The sequence below is a fragment of the Zalophus californianus genome, chromosome 16 (assembly GCF_009762305.2).
Source record: "Zalophus californianus isolate mZalCal1 chromosome 16, mZalCal1.pri.v2, whole genome shotgun sequence".
Taxonomy (NCBI): domain Eukaryota; kingdom Metazoa; phylum Chordata; class Mammalia; order Carnivora; family Otariidae; genus Zalophus; species Zalophus californianus.
The window spans coordinates 15,640,604-15,661,468 of record NC_045610.1 but is presented as its reverse complement, the minus strand read 5'-3'; the positions used below and the strand labels follow the sequence as shown (position 1 = coordinate 15,661,468).

The 20,865-nt window shown below is 50.8% G+C and overlaps 1 protein-coding gene across 1 annotated transcript in view; it reads left to right on the top strand.

Moving 5' to 3' along the window:
• DOC2B (double C2 domain beta) overlaps positions 1–20,865 on the top strand; it is a 33,951-nt gene that overhangs the window by 8,660 nt on the left and 4,426 nt on the right. The window contains exons 3-7 of the mRNA XM_027624686.2: positions 2,757–2,831; positions 5,590–5,699; positions 5,848–5,974; positions 8,669–8,826; positions 19,928–20,009. Coding sequence (XP_027480487.2) covers positions 2,757–2,831; positions 5,590–5,699; positions 5,848–5,974; positions 8,669–8,826; positions 19,928–20,009 — 552 coding nt within the window. The remainder of the gene's footprint in view (positions 1–2,756; positions 2,832–5,589; positions 5,700–5,847; positions 5,975–8,668; positions 8,827–19,927; positions 20,010–20,865) is intronic.

Genomic DNA, 20,865 nt, shown 5'->3' with positions numbered 1-20,865 from the left:
TTCCAACACCCCAGACTCCTCGAGGAGTAGGTGGGCTCTAGGCAGGAGGTTCATCTCCTTTGGGCTCAGGGCCCCAGCCTTGCTCTCTGGTCTCTGGGCTGAAGCCGTGAGCATCCCCCCCCTTGGGCTGGCAGGCATCAGCTCTCTTCTTCATGCTGTCCCCTTCGCCCACTGCATCCGTCCCTCTGGGAAGAAGGTGCCAAAGTTGATGTTCTCTCGCAAGGTAAGGGTGGCAGTGTAGCCTAGTAGGACTCCCAGTAGAGCCGTGGAGGGGCCTGGGCCAGGCTCAGAGCAAGCAGCTTCCAGTGGAGTCGCCTGGGCCCAGACCCCACCCTCAGTCCTACCTGTGCGCTTCTGTGCCCCTCAGCACCCCCACCCATGGCTCACATGGCCCACTCCGAGGGGCCGGCTGCCTGGGTCTTCCTCAGCTATCCCCACCCAGCCTGGGCCAGCACACCCAGACCGCCATGGCGCTGGGGAGCAGTGTCCACTTCGGGCCCAGGGCCCTGATCGGGCACCGGAGAGGCCCGCATGTGCCGTCCAGGCCCTGCCCTCTCAGCTGCCCGGGCTGTGATGCCGGGGCTCCAGACCTGCCCCTAGGGAAGGAGCTGAGAACGGTGACTCCCCGGCTGTGCCAAGGTGGAGGGCAGGCTGCAGCGCCCAGGCAGATCCCTTTCCCTCTCCCTCCACCCAGCTTTGTAGAGGTTGTCCAGGCTTGGGAACTGGGAATGGGCACCTGCTCCCAGGCCACTCTGGCCAAGGCCGTCCATTCTCCTCCCCATCCCAGACACCGGGCGCCTCCTGTGCTGTGTGCCCTGCCTTCCCTACCCGGGCTCTAGAAGGACTGTGGGGTTGTAGTGGGTTGGGGGGGGATGCACGTGTGCCCACGTGGGTCTCCATGGGCGCCTGTGTGTGCACACACACGTGTGTTGTCCTTTGGGGTGTGTCATTCAAAGCATTGGAGGTTGGGGGTGAGAGGACCCCAAGCCATAGAAGGACTCCATTCTCAGGTCATTGTCTGCTTAGACCTGGTTTTGCAGGGGAGGGGGTGGGGTGGTGCAGGCCTGGGAGGAACTGGGGCTCTTGTTCAGGGTTTGGGTGGGGAACAAAAGGGGGGTTAAGGAGGCTGAAGCAGGGCTGACAGGCGGAGCCCCTTGAGGGGCTCTGGGAGGAGGCCAGATGCTGTGGGGCTGGACCCTAACTTGGCCCCTACCCTCTGGGGAAGCAGAGCAGCTTAGTGTGCTCTTCTATAAAACAGTTAATCACCCCACCTATGTGGTGGCTGTGAGCATTAAGTGAGTGCTCAGTCCCAGCTGCCGTCCTGGAGGACTGCCTGGTGGCAGGCACCCAGCCCCACCCACACAAACACAGACACCTGGGGACTTAGGCACAGAGGGACCCGCAAAGCGCTGCCTGGCCGGCCAGTCCTGCGCACGTCAGGGACAGCTGGTGAGGCCGAGATGAGGGACTTGCGTCCAGGGCGGGGGTGGGGGGGGTGGCGGGGGGGATTAGGGCGCGTCCTCGCCGTTGGGGGCACACGGTTGCCACGGAGCCCCAGCAGCTCCCGCACAGCTCAGGTACCCTTACACTTGCCCTCCACCACCTCTCTGGCATCTTCCAAGGGGCCTGCCACGTGGGGAAGGGGCACAAATGGCCTACGGCCAGGCCGCGTGCCACCACCGTTGCCGCCCCCACTCCTGGTCCGCCCCTGGGAAGTGGGAACCAGCAACCGCTTTTCCAGACGATCAAGCTGAGGCTCTGGGGGCAGAGTAACTCCTCCCCTTTCCCAGCTGATAGTGCAGGAGCCGAGATCTGGGCCCCAGCCAGCCTGGCTCTGAAGCCTGCGTGCTCCCCCCCAGGAGCAGAGCAGCGGGGAGAGTGGAGGACCCGACCTCCTGTCTCAGCCCCCCGAGGCCCCCGCTCTCCGAACCAAGCCAAGGTAGTGGGGTGGGAGCCTCCGTTCTCCTTGGAGGTGGGGCTGGGCACAAGCGGCCAGCTTGGCAGTCCATCTGGGATGCCATGCGCCTCAGCTGCTGCCCGCACGCCTGTGTGGCACCGCAGGAGAAAAGGAGTATGATTTTCAGAGATAAGAGCAGTCCCGAGGTCGGCTCAGCCCCCGTCTGCTTACGGTTGCCTCGCTTCCCCAGCTGTGCGCACTTGATGATCGTTCCAGGTTAGTGAGGGATGCCATCTTGTGGAGGGACCCTCCCTAGCCAGCCAGCTTGTCTGGGCTCCTCGGATTCAGGGCTGGCAGGGAGCTGAGGCAAATCCGGAGAGAAACTGGGCCTGGTCTCCAGGACACAGAACATGTTCTCGTGGTAAAGAGGGAACCCTGTCGGTGAGAGGACAGAGGGTCACGGGGACATAGGATCAGTGAGGGAAGTCCCCGTGTTTGGGGGGGTGGGGAAGGGGAATCCAGAAGAAGGAAGGGCCTCAGCAAAGCAGGATGGTGAGGAGCTCATTCAGAGGAGGGGTCACCTGGCCTCCATGAAAGGGAGACTAGAAAGAGAAAGGCTGGCCTGACAAAGTCACGCCGTGACACCTGTCCCGGGCCAGGACATTTGGGGGGGAGGGCAGAGCACACCAGCACTGAGCCATCCTCCCTGTTCCGAGAGTGTGGGCTTGGGGGGGGCCTCTGCAAATGAATGGACCCGGTCAGAAGGCCTGGGGACAAGGGATGCCTGCCCAGCGAGGTGCCTGGCTGCTCCGTGTCCCCAGCTCCCATTTCACACCTTCTGCCATTCGCCTCCACTCAGGGCCTGAAGCCGATGGACCACAACGGGCTGGCAGACCCCTACGTCAAGCTGCATCTGCTGCCAGGAGCCAGTAAGGTGAGGGGGTCGACCCCAGGCCCGCCAACCAGCTCTGCCTGCTGTGACCGGGGACCCTGGCTGAGCTTGGGACACCGAGGGAGGGGCATACGTCCCCTACCCCCTCACAGACCAAGCAAGTTGATGGGACCTCAGCGATTCACCTCCACCCAGAGCACCCAGTCAGCCCCACAGCCCCCAGACTTCCCGGGAACCTCAAGTCGGTATGACTTGACTGATGAATTGGGGAAACCCTCCAGAGACTTTCTAGGCCAGCATTTTATAAGAAGCGGACTCAGTTGGAGGTTACTATGTGGGGGTTGGGGAATAAGGGCTCTGTGGCCAGATAACATTGGGAAGTCTGGGTAAACCGGTTCCTTTACTCTAGGACTTATCAGAGACTTTAACATGTTGATGGGCTGCCCTGCGGCACTCCACAAGGGGGAATGAGTGGATAGATTCTGCCCAGTTGTTGGACCACAGACCCCTTGTTCCTGTACTAGGTGACCCAGCAGGCCGACCAAGCACTGGTACGCCTAGGAAAAGAGAAATTTTTTTATTTTTTTTATTTTTTTATTTTTTTATTTTTTTTTAAAGATTTTATTTATTTATTTGAGAGAGAGAGAATGGGAGACAGCACGAGAGGGAAGAGGGTCAGAGGGAGAAGCAGACTCCCCGCTGAGCAGGGAGCCCGATGCGGGAACTCGATCCCGGGACTCCAGGATCATGACCTGAGCCGAAGGCAGTTGCTTAACCGACTGAGCCACCCAGGCGCCCAAAAGAGAAATTTTTTTAGAAAAAAATTTGCTATTAAACAAAAGCATCAAGGTGACCTTCAGCACTGGAAGACCAGAAGTGTTTAGACTTTCTTAAATGTGTCTTACAGTTCAGTGGTGTTTTATTCTTAATTTCATGGGAGGGAGGGTTAGATCATCTTTTCAGAGTTGGGTCTGGGACCCACAGACTTTTCAAGGGGCAGGTTATGTGGGCCCTGGTGCTGGGGAGGGGATGGGGACCAACTAGAGCCTAGCAGCTTTGCTTCCAAGAGGAGACCAGAGGGGGGCAGGGCCACATGGGCCCCAAGACACAGGAGCGTGAGCAGCAGGGCCCAGTGGCTGGTGTTCTTGACCCGGCCTCTTTCTAAGAAACCAGGAGCCTGTAACGGGAACGCTGTCCTGGGCAGAGGGCCTCCCTGGCCACTGACTCTTCCAGGCCACCTGAGCAGTCCTGCGCCCAGGCTGAGGAGTCCGGGGCTGCTGGGGCCCGAGCTGAGTCTGAGGCCCAAGCCCTCTGGGCCGGTGTGTAAGGGCCGAGGCTCCCCGCCAGTCCAGGAGGGCCACCCGAAAGAGGCGATGACTCCGCCTCTGGGAAGGCAGGGCAGTGGCCCACCACCTGTGTATGCCCAGGGAAGCTGCTCACGGCTCCAGGCCTCGATGTCCCCCTGTTGCAGCTGGGACTCCCAGGGCTGTGAGGGCAGTGTGACCAGGGCAGTGTCCCCAGCTCAGGAGCTCAACGGCTGTGAGTCCCTAGACTCAACAGGACCTAGAATCGGCAATACTGCAAGGCTGAGTGATAGGGATCTTCCCACACGGACAGGATTTCCCCCATAGGGCAGTGGTCTCTGAAAAGCAGGCTCCTGAGGTATGATGATGCCCTTTTATACAGTGGGGAGCCTGCCACTCACAGAGGGTAAGTAAGCTGCTGGGCTGCACGGGGCTGAGGCAGGTGATGGAGCGGCGCTCGGGACGCAGGCCTGCCTCACCTCAGAGCCGGGCCGCGGTGGCGGTCATCCAGGAGATGCAGTCATGGTGCTGAGTCTGAACGGGCAAGACCGGGAGGAGCCCGAGGACCGAGAGCTAGAGAAGCACAGGGGAAGGAGGGGAAGCAGCGTGGCAGCTTGGACTCGCCATCCCACAGGCATTTCCTTAGGAGAGGCGGCGTTCCAGGGAGCGGGCACGGCCTGCGCAAAGGCAAGGAGGTGTGTGGGAGAGCTCCCCGGCAGCCCCAGCCCCTCCTGTGGAACCTCTGCACCCCCCTCAGCACATACTTGGGGCCCGGTGGCGGGGAGCCCCCCCCAGGTTTCAGGTTCCGAGAGCTGCAGTGGCCAATTACCTCCAACTCTTAGTGGCCTGCACCACACGTTTCCCGCCTTCCAGGGCCGCGGGTGAGGTGGCACGGCTTCCACACGGGTCAAGTGCAGTGCGGCGGGGCCGCAGTCCGTTCTGGGGGCTCTTGGGGAGATGCGATTCTCATCCTTTTCCAGCGCCTAGAGGCCACCCACACTCCTTGGCTCTCGGCTCCTCCCTCCATCTTCCTCGCCAACACCCCCATGGAAATTCTTCCCTCCTTCCGTGTCCCTCTGGCGCTCCTCTCCTGCCTCTGTCTTTCCAAGGGCCCTGTAATCATATGGCATGAGGCCTGCCCAGATCACCTGGATAATCTCCATATTTTAAAGTCAGCCAAGGGCACCTGGCTGGGTCTGTCAGTGAAGTGTCTGCCTTTCGTGGGCTCGTATCATGATCCCAGGGTCCTGGGATCGAGCCCCGCATTGGGCTCCCTGCTCAGTGGGGAGTCTGCTTCTCCCTCTCCCTCCGCCCCTCCCCCTGCTCTCTGTCAAATAAATAAATAAAATCTTTTAAAAAAAGATAAAGTCAGCCAATTAACAACTGATTCCCCTCGGCATATTCAGTTTCTGGGGACCGGGCAAGGCCATTTTTGGGGCCATTATTCTGCCCCTTGAGCTCCCTGATGCTCATAGCATCTTTTCTGCTCTCACCAGGCGAATAAACTCAGAACGAAAACTCTCCGAAACACTCTGAACCCCACGTGGAATGAGACCCTCACTTACTACGGGATCACGGATGAAGACATGATTCGAAAGACCCTGCGGTGGGTGAGGGCCCCAGACTCCTTGCCCCCCCACCCCTCCCCCACCTCACCTGCAACCCCCCTCCCCCGCAAATCCCTGCTGACTTGGGAAGCAAAGCGGGAGCACCCCCATGTGTCTGAAGAGCAGGCCGTGCCGCCCATCCTCCAGGATCTCCGTGTGCGATGAGGACAAATTCCGCCACAACGAGTTCATCGGGGAGACGCGCGTGCCCCTGAAGAAGCTGAAAGCCAACCACACCAAGACGTTCAGCATCTGCCTGGAGAAGCAGTTGCCGGTGAGTGGGTGACGGGGCTCCACGGGCTGTGCAGGGCCCTCCCTGCCAGGAGCACCCACTCAGTGCCTGGCACGGCTTCAGGTGCTGGCGGAACGGGCCAAAATCCCTGCCGCACGGAGCTGGGGCAGCAGACAGACTCCAGACCAAGTGAATGACCCGAACAGAGCCTATGTCAGACGGGGATCAGGGTCGCGCTGGAGGTTCGGGGGATATTCCTGGCAGAGGGAACAGCAGGTGCGAAGCCGTTGGAGGCACAAGCGATACCCGCTGCGTGGGGCAGGGAGCAGGATGGGACTGGGTCCTAGGAGGCGAGATCAGAGGCTGGGGGGTGGGGAGCTGGGAGTGAGGCGGGCCACTGAGGGATGCCAGGCAGGGGCGAGGGCATCTGACTGTTTAGCAGGCTCGATGAGTGGAGGTTGGGAGGGAGAGGAGGCTGAGGGTGGGGAGGGCTGTGAGGGGATGAGGCTGACCCAGCCTGGGCCGGGGCCCCAGCAGAGGAAGAGAAGTGCTGGCAGATCAAGCATTCCCAGACGTGGATGGGGGGAGCACCTGGAAAGACGGGTCACTCACTGTGATGTGGAGGCTGTGGGAGGAGCAGCTGGGGATGCTCCGGAGCTCAACTGGAACGTGATAGGCATGAGGTGCCTGTGAGCTACCTACAGGAGACAGAAAATACTTCTTTCCTAGAAATTGCAATTTTTTGAAAATAATGTCAAAACCAGTCTTGCCTCCTGTTGTCTGCAGCAGCTGAGCCCACCCCAAGCTCTGTCCATCTGTGTCTCTCCTCTCCCCCTCCTCCCTCCACTCTCCCCTTACCCATCTCTTGGCCTGGCCTTCACCCTGTTCAGAAGGGCCGGGAGGCATTGACCAAGAGGCCCCAGGGTCCCAAGACCTTCCAGCAGCCCAGTGTTCAGGGCTCCTTTTTTTTTGTATTCATTTGAGACAGAGATACAGAGCAAGTGAGAGAAAGAGCAGGAGCAGTGGGGAGGAGCAGAGGCAGAGGGAGAAGCAGACTCCGTGCTGAGCAGGGAGCCCGATGCGGGACTCGATTCCAGGACCCTGGGATCATGACCTGAGCCGAAGGCAGACGCTTAACCATCTGAGCCATCCAGGCGCCCTCAGGGCTCCCTTTTTAGGACATTTTCCTCCCTACAGGCCTGGGCAAGGGGAAAGTTCAAGAGGACAGAGCCTAGCGGCCAACCCGTCCCTCCCTGGTGGGGCCTAGGCTCTGGGACAAATGCCCTGTGCAGGCTGGCCCAAGTCAAGCCCTGGGACAAAGTCAGCCTGAGGCCAAGATCCCAGCTCTGCCTTTTTGCCTAATTTGATCACATTTTATTCCCTTGTCCCATTCTTTCCTACTCATAGACATTTGTATGATGGGTATAGCCTTTTCTGTTTTATTAATCACGAACCAAAACGCATTTTTCCCAAATGATCTATGTCACTTGTAAAAGGCACCATCAACTCCTACTAAGTTGTGTTGGAGTTTTGAACCCTGGCGTAACAAACAGCTGTGTGGGGACGTGAGCGCGCAGGGGTGTGTGTGTGTGAGCGTTTGTCTGCCATGTTTTCAAGGGTGTGGGGTGCATATGTGCGCGCGTGTTCATGCACGTGGCTGCGTGGGAGTATGGGCATGCCTTGCTTGAATTTGCTAGTGCTCATCGCTCTAGATTCAGAGACATACGGTGGCCACAGGAGTGCAGTTCAGGATGAGTACTCTGGCGGTAAAGACACATTTTGATGGTACATTTTAGATTCACGTGGTGTGTGAACATTAGTCATTCTCAGTAAATACTGAACAATGCCCAGTTCAATGGGCTTCTTATGAAACAACCCAATGTATAATGTCCCAGCCCCAGAAAGACGGCTGAAAACACTCCTGCTCATTTATATTGTTTAATTTTCATACCTCATGCAAACTAGCACAAGATCACTGTTTTAGTGAGGCCATCTACCCAAAGCCCTAGGCCAGAGTGGCAGAGCGTTCAATCTCGCATGCCTAGTCTGGTCTGTTAATGATGTCTGCCAGCACTAAAAGATGCTGAGGCTTCCTTTGAGCTCAGAGTAAATGCAGCAATCAATTAATCATGTCTGCTGTGGGTGTGGGAATTGGGGAAGGTGGCCCTCACTTGGCCTCACAGGAGCCCCACCTCCAGAGAGGTGTTAGGCATGGCCCCTGCCTCTGAGGAGCCACATGGAGAATCACTTTAGTGACAAGCAGAGGACCATCATGGGCAAAGGGACATGGCTGGGACTTCAGTGAGAGAAGCCTGGCAGAGAAGCCTAAGGAGGGGACCTGGGAGCTCTATCTGGGGGTGTCCAGGTGGACAGAGGGTAGGAGAAGGAGTTCCAGAAGAGCAGGAGCCAGACGGTGGAAAGTGGCCTCAGGAGGGTAAGGAATGGAAAATCTCAGGCTAGTTGGGGCAGGGAGGTGGAGGGGGACACCTCTAGCTGAGGTCTGATCCCTGAGGCCTGGACAGCCGCTATTTGCCTCCCTGCTCCCCTTGGAGTTGGGAATATGTCAAAGCTCTGTCTTCTGGGTGCTCCCCAAGGGGCTTCAGGAAGCACCTGCAGGAGGCTGAGGCCAAGGTGACCCCTCCCCATCCCCTGGGCCAGCAGACCGCCTCAGTAGCCCATGGCTGAGGGAGGGTGTGGGAGCAGGTGAGAATAGCCAAGTGGCTGCCTGCCCAACAGGTGGACAAGACTGAAGACAAGTCCCTGGAGGAGCGGGGTCGGATCCTGATCTCCCTCAAGTACAGCTCACAGAAGCAGGGCCTGCTCGTCGGCATTGTGCGCTGCGCCCACCTGGCGGCCATGGATGCCAACGGCTACTCGGACCCCTACGTGAAGACGTGAGTATGTGGCCCAGGCCAGCCATCTCCTCCCCCTTCCCCTCGAAGGAAGGAGTTCAGTGGAGCAAAGCACCAACAGAGCTCCAGAAGCACAGTGGGCAACTGCGCCTACAGGGGCGTAGCCTCTGCCGGACTCCTTTAGCAACACTGTGGGTTAAGTCTGGCCAGCCCCATTTCACGGATGAGGAAACTGAGGCCTGTGGAACTCGAGTGGCTTCCCAGGTCATGCAGAGAGAGGAGTTCTCTCCTGACTCCGCATTCAGACCTTCCCTTGACTGTGACCTCAGGAGGGGCCGTTAGCAGGTTGGAGGAGGGGGTGGGCCTGGGCCAGACCAGAGATCCAGGGAAGAAGCTCCACTAGGACGTAGTGCTGCCCACCTGCGCCTAGCCCTGTGCTGGTGCCACGGGTGCTGCTAAGGGGCCACCCAGCCTCCCAGCGGGGCTCACGGTGATACTGAAGAGAAACCCTAAGTCGGGGGGCCGTGTGAAGCAACATGGGCCCCAGGCTAGGCTGTGGTCCTCGCTCTGAGGGGAAGGCAGGAGCTGGTGGCCCTTCAGATGGAAGGAAGCAGGTGGCTCACTGAGCACCATCAGGGCTCTGGGCCTTCCGCAAATAAAAGATGGCCATTAGTCTGCGCTCACGGTGAGACTCTTGGAGGATGGGACGTGGAGAGGAATTTGGCCCAGCCAAAAGGAGGTGTTCCTGCTTAGGTCGAGGAATAAAGGAGCTAAGACACAGAAGCAGGGATAAGCCTGGCCTAAGGGGACGGTGGGGAGCCCCAGGTGCCAAAGGCCATGGGAAGCCAGGGCTACCGCACGCACAACTCCAGGGCTACCATTCCCACTGGCCACTATTCTATTTCTCTCGGTTTTAAAATCCTATTACAGGGGCACCTGGCTGGCTCAGTCAGCGGAGCAAGTGACTCTTGATCTCGGGGTTGTGGGTTCGAGCCTCATGTTGGGTGTAGAGACTTTCTTTTTTTTTATAATTTTATTTATTTATTTGACAGAGAGAGACACAGCGAGAGAGGGAACACAAGCAGGGGGAGTGGGAGAGGGAGAAGCAGGCTTCCCGCAGAGTGGGGAGCCCGATGCGGGGCTCGATCCCAGGACCCTGGGATCATGTCCTGAGCCGAAGGCAGACGCTTAACGACTGAGCCACCCAGGTGCCCCTGTAGAGACTATTTTTAGAGATTTTATTTAAGTAAAGAAATAAAATCCTATTACAAAAATGGTGCAGCCACTTTGGAAAATGGTCTGGCAGTTCCTCAAAGGTTAAACACAGGGTCACCAGATGATCTAGCAGTTCTACTCCCAGGGGCACACCCGAGAGAAGTGGAAACACGTCCACACAGACACTTGTACGTGAATGTCCATAGCAGCATTATTCACAGTGGACAAAAGGAAACCGCCTAAATGTCCATCAACTGATGAATGGAGAAACAAACTGGGCCATATCCATACAATGGATTATTATTCAGCTATAGAAAGGAGTGAAGGGGCGCCTGAGTGGCTCACTCGGTTAAATGTCCGACTCTTGATTTCAGCTTGGGTCATATCTGGGGTTATGGGGTTGAGCCCCGCGTCAGGGTCCGCACCGGATGTGGAGCCGGCTTCAGATTCTCTTCCTGCCTGCCCCTTCCCCTCAGTGTACTCACTCTGTCTCTCTTCCAAAAAAAAAAAGGAGTGAAGTAATAATTCATGCTTTAACATCTATGAAGCTTGAAAAGATTATTACAAGATTATGCTAACTGAAAGAAACCAAACACAAAAGACCACACCTTATATAATTTCATTTATATGAAAGTCCGAAATAGGCAAATCCAGAGGCAGAAAGCAGATTAGATGAGTAGTGGCCAGGGGCTGGGGGAGGCAGTGGGGGGGATGGGGGTGTAACCGGATTTCTTTCTGAGGAGATGAAATGTCCTAAAATTGATTGTGACGGTTTCACAACTCTGTGAATGGATTAAAAACCATTCAATTGTATAGTTTAAAAGGGTGCATTTTACAACATGTGAATCATATTTTAGTAGAGCTGTTATTTTTTTAAAAATCCAATGCCACCAGACCCAGGAGCAGTGCCAGGTACAATGGGAAGCTGACCAGAATCATTGGGGGAAGGATGTTCCCCGCACATGGTGCAGGGACTGCTGGTTTTCCACATTAAAAAAAAAAAAAAAAAAAAAAGTGGATTGGGTCACCACCTCAACCATTAACAAAACTGTGATTTCCGGTGGATTAGAGACCACTGTGAGAGGAAATGCCATAACCATTCCGAAAATCAGCAGGAGACTCTTTATAACCATTGGAGGGAAAGTCGGTAATATCCAGTCAATGAGGCCAGTGTGCACACCCTCTTGGCTGCATTATTTCCCCTCCAGTTTTGTATCCTAGAAACCCGTGTACTGGTGAAGGGCTGTGCACCGCGGCATTCCTCATCATGGGCATACACCAGAAACAGCCAAGCATTTGTCAGCAGAGGAATAGATTCATAAAATGTGGCATATGTATAATATAGTACAATGCAGTTAGAATGAATACATTAGGACTAGGTAAATTAACATGGATAGCTATCCAAACATGCTGATCCCAAAAGCAAACTTCGGAACAGTGCACGCAGTGTGATACTGTTTCTGTACATTTGTGTATCTCAAACCCTGCAGAGAATGTCACAGTAGCAGTGTCTCTGGGGAGGGAGGGACTGGGGAGGGCGATAAAGTGCCTGCACTTGTAACTTGTGATGCTAGAGTTCCCACAGGGAAGGAAAGACAATCCAAAGCCAAAATGATGGTGAGATTTTAAAATCTGGCTCAGTGTCCACCAGCCAGGTTGACAGGAGTTCCAGGGTCCTATGCTGGATTAAAAGTCAGGTTTATTGAGATAGAATTTACACACTGTAAGTTTCCCCCCTTTTGAAGTTCAGGGGATGTATACAATCTTGTGACCACCACCACAGTCAAGATACAGAATCCTTCTATCACCCAGAAAGTTCCTCTAGCCCCGGGCAACCACTGATACGTTTTCTGTCCCAATAGTTTTGCCTTTTCCAGACTTTCTTCTAAAGGCAAACTTTCCGTATGTTGCCTTTGGAATTAGCTTCTTTCATATAGCATAATGCATTGGAGATTCATTATTGCCAAGTAGTCATCCATAGAGAAGCCACAGGTTGTTGTTGAGTTCACTTTATGTTGAAGTGCACTTGAGTTTCTTTTTTTTTTTTTTTTTTTTTGAGTACAGTTGACCCACCATGTTACGTTAGTTTCCGGTGTACAACATAGTGACTGGATTGTTGTATACACTATGCTCTCCCCAGGTGTCGCTAACCTGTCACCATATAACACTGTTGCCCCAGCACTGTTGACTATCCCCTGTGCTGTGCCTTTCATCCCCCTGCCTTAGTCCTTCCAGAACTGGTAGCCCCGGCTCCCACTCCCCTTCACCCATCTTGCCCACCCCCGTGATCACCTCCCTCCCCTCTGGCAATCACCGGTTTGTTCTCTGTGTTTGTGGGTCTGTTTCTGCTTTGTTTGTTTATTTGTTTTATTTTTTTTTTTACTATTTTATTTATTTATTTATTTATTCAGTACAAGAAGGGGGAGGGGGAGAGGGAGGATCTCCAACAGAGTCCACGCTGAGCAAGGAGCCTGACGTGGGACTCAGTCTCATGCCCCCGAGATCATGACCTGAGCTGAAATCAGGAGTCAGACACTCAACCACCTGAGCCACCCAGGCGCCCCTGTTTCATTCTTTAGATTCCACATATGCGTGAAATCACATGGTAGTTGTCGTTCTCTGTCTGACCTATTTCACTTACCATCATATTCTGTAGCTCCATCCACATTGTTGCAAATGGCAAGATCTTTTCTTTTTTTTATGGCTGAGTAATACTCCTGTGTGTGTCTCACATCTTAATCCATTCATCTAGCCATATCCTGGCTATTGTAAATAATGCTGCAGTAAACACAGAGGCGCAGCTATCTTTTTGAATTAGCATTTTCATTTTCTTTGGATAAATACCCAGTAGTGGAATTACTGGATCATATACTATTTCTTTTTTCCACCCTACCATTTATTTATAATTGAAGGATGGTGGGCAGATAATGTTACGTCAGTTTCAGGTATACAACAAGTGCGTACATGATGCCGTTCTTGCCCCAAATGTAGCTGCGGTCTGTCCCCATACAACCCTGTGACAGTGCCACCGACTATATTCCTTATGCTGCACATCTTATCCCCATGACTTACTCATTTTATACCTGCAAGCCTGTATTTCCCACTCCCCTTAGTATTTGTTTTCTTCTTACAGGGAGAGAGCGAGCAGGTGCGTGAGCGGGGCAGGGGAGGGGCAGAGGGAAAAGGAAAGAGAGAATCGTAAACAGACTCCATGCCCAACGCGGAGCCTGATGTGGGGCTCGACCTCAAGCCGCTGTGATCATGACCTGAGCCAAAATCAATAGTCGGATGCTTAACCGACTGAGCCACCCAGGCGCCCCTCCCCTTGGTATTTTTGGAGGAACCTCTAGATAGTTTTCCATAGTGGCTATACCAGTTTACATCCCCAACAGTACATGAAGGTTCCTTTTTCTCCATCCACATCCTTGTCAGTACTTGTTTCTCCTTGTCTTTCTATTCTAGTCATTCTGACAGGTGTGAGGTGCTATCTCATTGTGGTTTTGATTTGCATTTCCCTGTTGCTGAGTGATGTTGAGCATCTTCCCATGTGTCTCTTAGACAACCGTTGTCTTCTTTGTCAGATATTTTTGGTGTTGAGTTGCATAAGTTCTTTACATGTTTTGGGTGTTCACCCCAATAACAGATATATCATTTGCAAATATCTTCTCATTCAGTAAGTTTCTTTTCGTTTTGTTGTTGGTTTCCTTTGCTGTGCAAAAACTTTTTATTTTGTTGTAGTCCCAATAGCTTATTTTTGCTTTTGTTTGCCTTGCCTGAGGAGACATATCTAGAAAAATGTTGCTAAGGCTGATGTCAGAGAGATTGCTGCTTATATTTTCTTCTAGGAGTTTTATGGTTTCAGGTCTTATACGTAAGTCTTTAATCCATTTTGAGTTTATTTTTGTATATGGTGTAAAAAAAAAGTGGTCCAGTTTTCTCAGCACCATTTATTGAAGAGACTGTCTTTTCCCCATTGTATATTCTTGCCTCCTTTGTTGTATATTAATTGACCATATAAGCATGGGTTTATTTATGGGCTCTCTATTCTGTTCCATTGATGTATGTGCCTGTTTTTTCACCAGTACCATATTATTTGTTTGTTTGTTTGTTTGTTTTAGAGAGAGCACGTGAGCAGGGGAGGGAGGAGGCAGAGGGAGAGAGAGAATCCCAAGCAGGCTCCACACCCAGAGCAGAGCCCAATGTGGGGCTCAATCTTATGACCCTGAGATCATGACCTGACCTGAAACCAAGAGTCAGACGTTTAACTGACTGAGCCAACCAGGTGCCCCTGGAATTGTTTTCTTAATTTCTTTCTGCTAACTCATTATTAGTGCATAGAAATGCAACCGATTTCTGTATATTCATTATGTATCCTGCAACTTCACTGAATTAATTTATTCTAGCAGATCTTTGGTGGACTCTTTAGAGTTTTCTATGTATAGTATCATGCCATCTGCTAATAGTGACAGTTTTACTTCTTCCTTACCAATATGGGTGCCTTTACATTTCTTATCTGATTGCTGTGGCTAGGACTTCCAGTACTATGGTGAATAAAAGTGACAAGTGCCCTTGTTTTGTTCCTGATCTAAGAAGAAAAGCTCTCAGGTTTTTGCCAAGTATGATGTTAGGTGTGGGTTTGTCATATGTGGCCTCGATTATGCTGAGATATGTTCCCTCTAAACTGACTTTGTTGAGAGTTTTTATCATGAATGGATGTTGAATTTTGTCAAATGCTTTTTCTGCATCTCTTGAGATAATCATATAATGTGGTGTATCATATTGATTTGTGGATATTGAACCATCCTTGCATGTATGGAATAAATCCCACTTGATCATGGTGAATGATCTTTTTAATGTATTGTTGAATGTGGTTTGCTAATATTTCCTTGAGGATTTTTGCATCTATGTTCATTAGAGATACTGGCCTGTAGTTCTTTCTTTCCTTTTTTTTTTTTCTTGTAGTGTCTTTGGTTTTGGTATCAGGCTAATACTGTGCTCATAAAGAATGTATTGGGAAGCTTTCCTTCCTCTTCCATTTTTTGGAATAGTTTAAAGAGAACAGGTATTAACTCATCTTTAAAAGTTTGGTAGATTTCACCTGCAAATCCATCTGGTCCTGGACTTTTGTTTGTCGGGAGTTTTTTTTGATTGATTGCTGATTCAGTTTCATTGCTCGTAATCAGTCTGTTCAGATTTTCTATTTCTTTTTCATTAGTTTTGGAAGATTGTATGTTTCTAGAAATTTATTGATTTCTTCAAGGTTGTCTAATTCGTTGGCATGTAATTTTTCATACTAATCTCCTATAATCATTTATATTGTTGTCAGTTGTTCTCTTTCATTTCTGATTTTATTTATTTTGGTCCTCTCTTTTATCTTGATGAGTCTGGCTAAAAGCTTATCAATTTTATTTTTTTTAAAGAACCAGCTCTTGGTTTCACTGGTATTTTCCTTTTTTGAGGGGGGTATTTTCCTATTTATAAGACTTTATTTCATCTATTTCTACTCTGATCTTTATTATTTCCTTCTTTTAACTTTGGACTTGTTTGTTGTTTTTTTTCTAGTTCCTTTAGGTGTAAGATTGAGATTTTTCTTGTTTCTTGAGTTAGGACTGTATCACTGTAAATTTCCCTCTTAGAACTACTTTTGGGTGCCTGGGTGGCTCAGATGGTTAAGTGTCTGCCTTCGGCTCAGGTCATGATCCCAGGGTCCTGGGATCGAGTCCCGCATCTGGCTCCCTGCTCCTTGGGAGCCTGCTTCTCCCTCTGCTTCTCTCTCTCTCTCTCTCTCCCCACCTCTGTCGCTCATGAATAAATAAATAAAATCATTAAAAAAAAAAAAAGAACTACTTTTGCTGCATCCCAGAGATTTTGGACCATTTTTTAAGATTTTATTTATTTATTTGACAGAGAGAGACACAGCGGAGAGGGAACACAAGCAGAGGGAGTGGGAGAGGGAGAAGCAGGCTTCCCGCGGAGCAGGGAGCCTGATGCGGGGCTCGATCCCAGGACCCTGGGATCATGACCTGAGCTGAAGGCAGATGCCCAACGACTGAGCCACCCAGACACCCCTCAATCTTCTTAAATGTAGAGTTTTTAAAATTTTTAATTTGAGAAAGAGAACGGGGAGGGACGGGGGGAGAGGAGAGAGAGACAGAGAAACAGAGAGAGAGAGATTTCCATGCTGAGCATGGAAGCTGACATGGGACTCGATCTCACAACCCTGAGATCATGACCTGAGCCAAAATCAAGAGTCAGATGCTTAACCAACTGAACCACCCAGGCACCCCTTAAATGTTTTGTGGCCTAACAGGTGATCAGTCCTGGAGACTGTTCCATATGCACCTGAAAAGAATGTGTGTTGCCTTGTTTTTGGATAGAAAGCTCTGTACATGTCTGGTTTTTTTGTGTTTTTGTTTGTTTGTTTGTTTGTTTTGTCTGTTAATTTGAGTCCATCTGGTCTAATGTGCCATTCAAAGACACTGTTTCCTTATTGATTTTCTGTCTGGATGATCTATCCATTGATGTAATTGGGATGTTAGTCACCTACTATTATTGTATTACTGTCAATTTTGTTCTTTATGTCTGTTCATATTTGCTTTAGGTATTTAGATGCTACAATGTTGGGAGCATAGATATTTATAACTATCATATTTTCTTGTTGGACTGATCCCCTCATCATTTTATAATGTCCTTCTTTGTCTCTTGTTAGTCTTTGTTTTAAAATCTATTTCGTCTGATGTAAGTAAGTATTGCTACCTCGGCATCCCCCTGCCTCCCCCCACTGCCATTCACTCCCACCCCTGCTTCCATTTGCATGGCATATCTTTTTCCATCCCTTCATTTTCAGTCTGTGTCTTTAAGTCCGAACCGAGTATCTTGTAGACAGCATATAGATGGGTCTAGTCTTTTTTATCCATTCTGTCACCCTCTGTCTTTTGTTTTTTTTTTTTTTTAAAGAGAGAGAGAGAAAGAGAGAGCACATGAGAGGGGGGAGGGTCAGAGGAGAAGCAGACTCCCTGCTGAGCAGGGAGCCCGATGCGGGACTCGATCCTGGGACTCCAGGATCATGACCTGAGCCGAAGGCAGGCGCTCAACCAACTGAGCCACCCAGGCGCCCCACCCTCTGTCTTTTGATTGGAGCACTTAGACCATTTAGATTTAAAGTAATTATTGACAGGTGTGTGCTTATTGCCATTTTGTTAAGTGTTTCCTATTGGTTTTTGTGACTTGCCAGCTATTGATGACTGCATAAAGCTGCTAAAGAACAGGTTTTTGTGTGGATCTATGTCCTCATTTCTCTCTCCCACATCCGACTTTCTTCAATACATATTTTGTAGTGTTTTTATAATGAACTAGTGTTATTTATGTAATACAAATCAACAATGAGATACCACTTTCTGCCTTTCAAACCAGCAAGGATTTTTTTTTTTTTTTTTTGATAACTAGAAGTCTGTACCTCTTAATTCCCTAAACCTATTTCACCTGCCCCCTCCCCTTCCTCTCCCTCCCCTCTGGCAACCACCAGTTCTCTGTTTATGAGGATGATTCTGGTTTTTTTGTTCATTTGCTTTGCTTTTCAGATTTCATATATAAGTGAAATCATATGGTATGTGTCTCTCTGACTTTTTCACTTAGCATAACACCCTCCAGGTCCATCCATGTTGCCACAGATAGCAAGATCTCATTCTGTCTTATGGTTAATATTCCATTTTGTGTGTGTGTGTGTACATACATATATACACACACCTATATATACTCTGTATGTACACACGGACACACACACACACATATACATACACCACATCTTTATCCATTCATCTATCAGTGGACATTTGGGTTGCTTCCATAATTTGGCTATTACATATAATGCTTCAGTAAACACAGGGGTATATATATCTTTTTGAATTAGTGTTTTCATTGTCTTTGTGTAAAATACCCAGTAATGGAATTCAGTATTTCTATTTTTTAATCTCTTGAGGAACCTCCATACTGTTTTCCACGGTGGCTGCACCAATTTACATTCCCACCAACAGTGAATGAGGGTTCCCTCTTCTCCAGATCTTTTTTTTTTTAAGATTTTATTTATTCATTTGACAGAGAGAAAGAGAGAGAGCACAAGCAGGGAAAGCAGCAGGCAGAGGGCGAGGGAGAAGCAGGCTTCCCGCTGAGCGGGGACCCTGATGCGGGGCTTGATCCCAGGACCTGACCTGAGCCGAAGGCAGACGCTTAACTGCCTGAGCCACCCAGGCGCGCCACCTCTTCTCTGCACCTTCCCCGACACTGACATCTCGTCTTTTTGACACTAGCCATTCTGACAGGTGTGAGGTGGTACCTCATCATGGTTTTGATTTGCATTTCCCTGATGGTTATTGGTTTCATGTATCTGTTGGCCATCTGTATGTCTTCTTTAGAAAAATGTCTTTTCAGGTTCCCTGCCCATTTTTAAATCAGATTATTTGGGGTTTTTTGGTGTTGAGTTGTATAAGTTTTTTATATATTTTGGGTATTAACCCCTTGTCAGATAAATCATTTGCAAATACCTTCTCTCATTCAGTAAGTTGTCTTTTCATTTTGCTGATGGTTTCCTTTGCTGTGCAAAAGCTTTTTATTTTGGTGTAGTCTCAATAGTTTATTTTTTGCTTTTGTTTCCCTTGCCTGAGGAGACACATCCATAAATATGTTACTAAGGCTGATGTTCAAGAGATTACTGCAAACCAGCAAGGATTTTAAGGCAATGATACTCAGCTTTGTTGAGGGTACTGTGCATCATCTAGTTGGTCTTTTCAGAGGACAGTTTGGCATAATGGAGCAAGAAGCTTGATACATGTGTGCCTTTGGGTGGGTAATTTCACTTCTAGGAATTCAGCCATTCAGCGGATGTTTGCTGACCTACCCAGTGTACTGAGCCCCCAGCAGGGTGCCGGGAAGCCCGTGGTGAGACAGGGCTTGTCCCCACCCCCAAAGCACCCTCGGCAGAGGCAGGACAGTTATCACTCAAGTGTCTATTCAGGGACAGGGTAAGAAGATCTGCAAAGGAGCTCCTGTCCCGGCTTCTGAGTACCAGCCCTGTGTTGAGCAGCTGTGTGACCTTGGGCAAGTCCCTCTACCTCTCTGAGCCTGATGAAAGCTCTTCTGCATCAAAGTCTAAGGAGCTAAGACCTATAGAGGAGCTGGCTCACAAGCCAGGCTTCCCTCTCCCTCAAAGTTCCAGCGAGGTAGAGACGATGGTCGTAGAGCTCCGGGAATATGCGAATACATTGCACACTACAGACAGTATTTATATAATTACATCTGATAATTCACATATTTTAGAAAGAGGATTTTCATAAGTATATGAATTGTATGTCAATAAATCTATTTTTTTTTAAGATTTTTATTTATTTATTGAGAGAGAGAGAGAATGGTAGAGAGAGAGCATGAGAGGGAAGAAGGTCAGAGGGAGAGGCAGACTCCCTGCTGAGCAGGGAGCCCGATGCGGGACTCGATCCCGGGACTCCAGGATCATGACCTGAGCCGAAGGCAGTCGCTTAACCGACTGAGCCACCCAGGCACCCAATAAATCTGCTATTTTAAAAAAAGGGAAATCTCTAACAAGGAACCAACTCTGCTAAAAATGTTTTTCTGGTGGGAAATGAAAGCTTTATGAAAATTAGATTTCCAGAAACAAGGAAAAACCTCTAGGGGAGAAGGAGACTCTATGGTTAACTTCAGAAATGGGTGCAGACAAAAGTCTAGGTGACAAAGGAACCACTTGCTTCTCCGCCTGCAGCTGACCACTACTAACCTTTGCCACAGAATAGTGCTGGGTATCCTGTAATTAGTAGGAATGGGAAGCCCAGGGAGCAAAAAGCTCTTCCAAGGCCTGCTGGCTCCAACTGTACCCACAGCTTCTCCCCACCCTCTGCCCATCGGTTGGTTATAATTCCAGATACCTGAAGCCAGATGTGGACAAGAAATCTAAACATAAGACAGCAGTAAAGAAGAAGACCCTGAACCCTGAGTTCAATGAGGTACAAGGGGCTGGCGAAGCTGCTTGCTCTCCCCCAGGGCAGGGGGCCTGGGGGGACTGAGTTTTCCAAGGGCTACTGTGGGAACTGAGGGGTGGGAGGGGCCACCAGGAGAGCCCTCGGCCACAGCGGGGGCAGGGGAGAGACAGGCCAGGCTGAACCAGGCCAAGGTGGAATGGATGGAGGGGCAGGGAAGCCTGGAAGGCTCTTTCCAGGGTCAAATTGATGGGACATGGCCACGTAGGATGTGGAGGTGGAATGGGGGAGCCCAACAGCAAGAGGGGAGGTGCAAGTGAGGTGGGGGAAGCTCTGGGTGGGATGTGAGAATGTGAGATGCCCTGGGGCCTTGAGAAGGTCTGGTCCAGGTGGATACCCAGGTCCTCAGCCCAGGGGGCAGATACATCTGGAGAGGAGCAGAGGGGCCTAGGGAAGAGCCTGAGTGACTGAGGAGCCGGCAGAGACTAAGGAGGTGCTTCCAGAGGGTGAAGGGGATAGCAGATGTCAGATCATCCCAGGCGCCTATGGAAGAGAGAGTTTCACAAAGAAGGGAGTGGTGAGCAGAGCAGACCCAAGAGAGGTCAAGCACACCAAGGCCAGCACATGTGTATTGATCTGGCAGTAAGGAAGCTCTTGGGGACCTGGAGAGAGCAGCTTCAGGGACAGAGGAGCAGGTAGGTTGGAGGGCAGGGGGCCCTGAGGACCCAGCCAGGCTCCAGGCAGAAGTGGGTGGAATGGGTGAGAATCTGCCCTCGTCTACCACCGAGCACTGACCATCCTCCCATTCCTCCCTCCCTCCCTCCCTCCCTCCCTCCCTCCCTCCCCCCCCCTCACCACACCCCTCACCACACCTCAGAGCCTT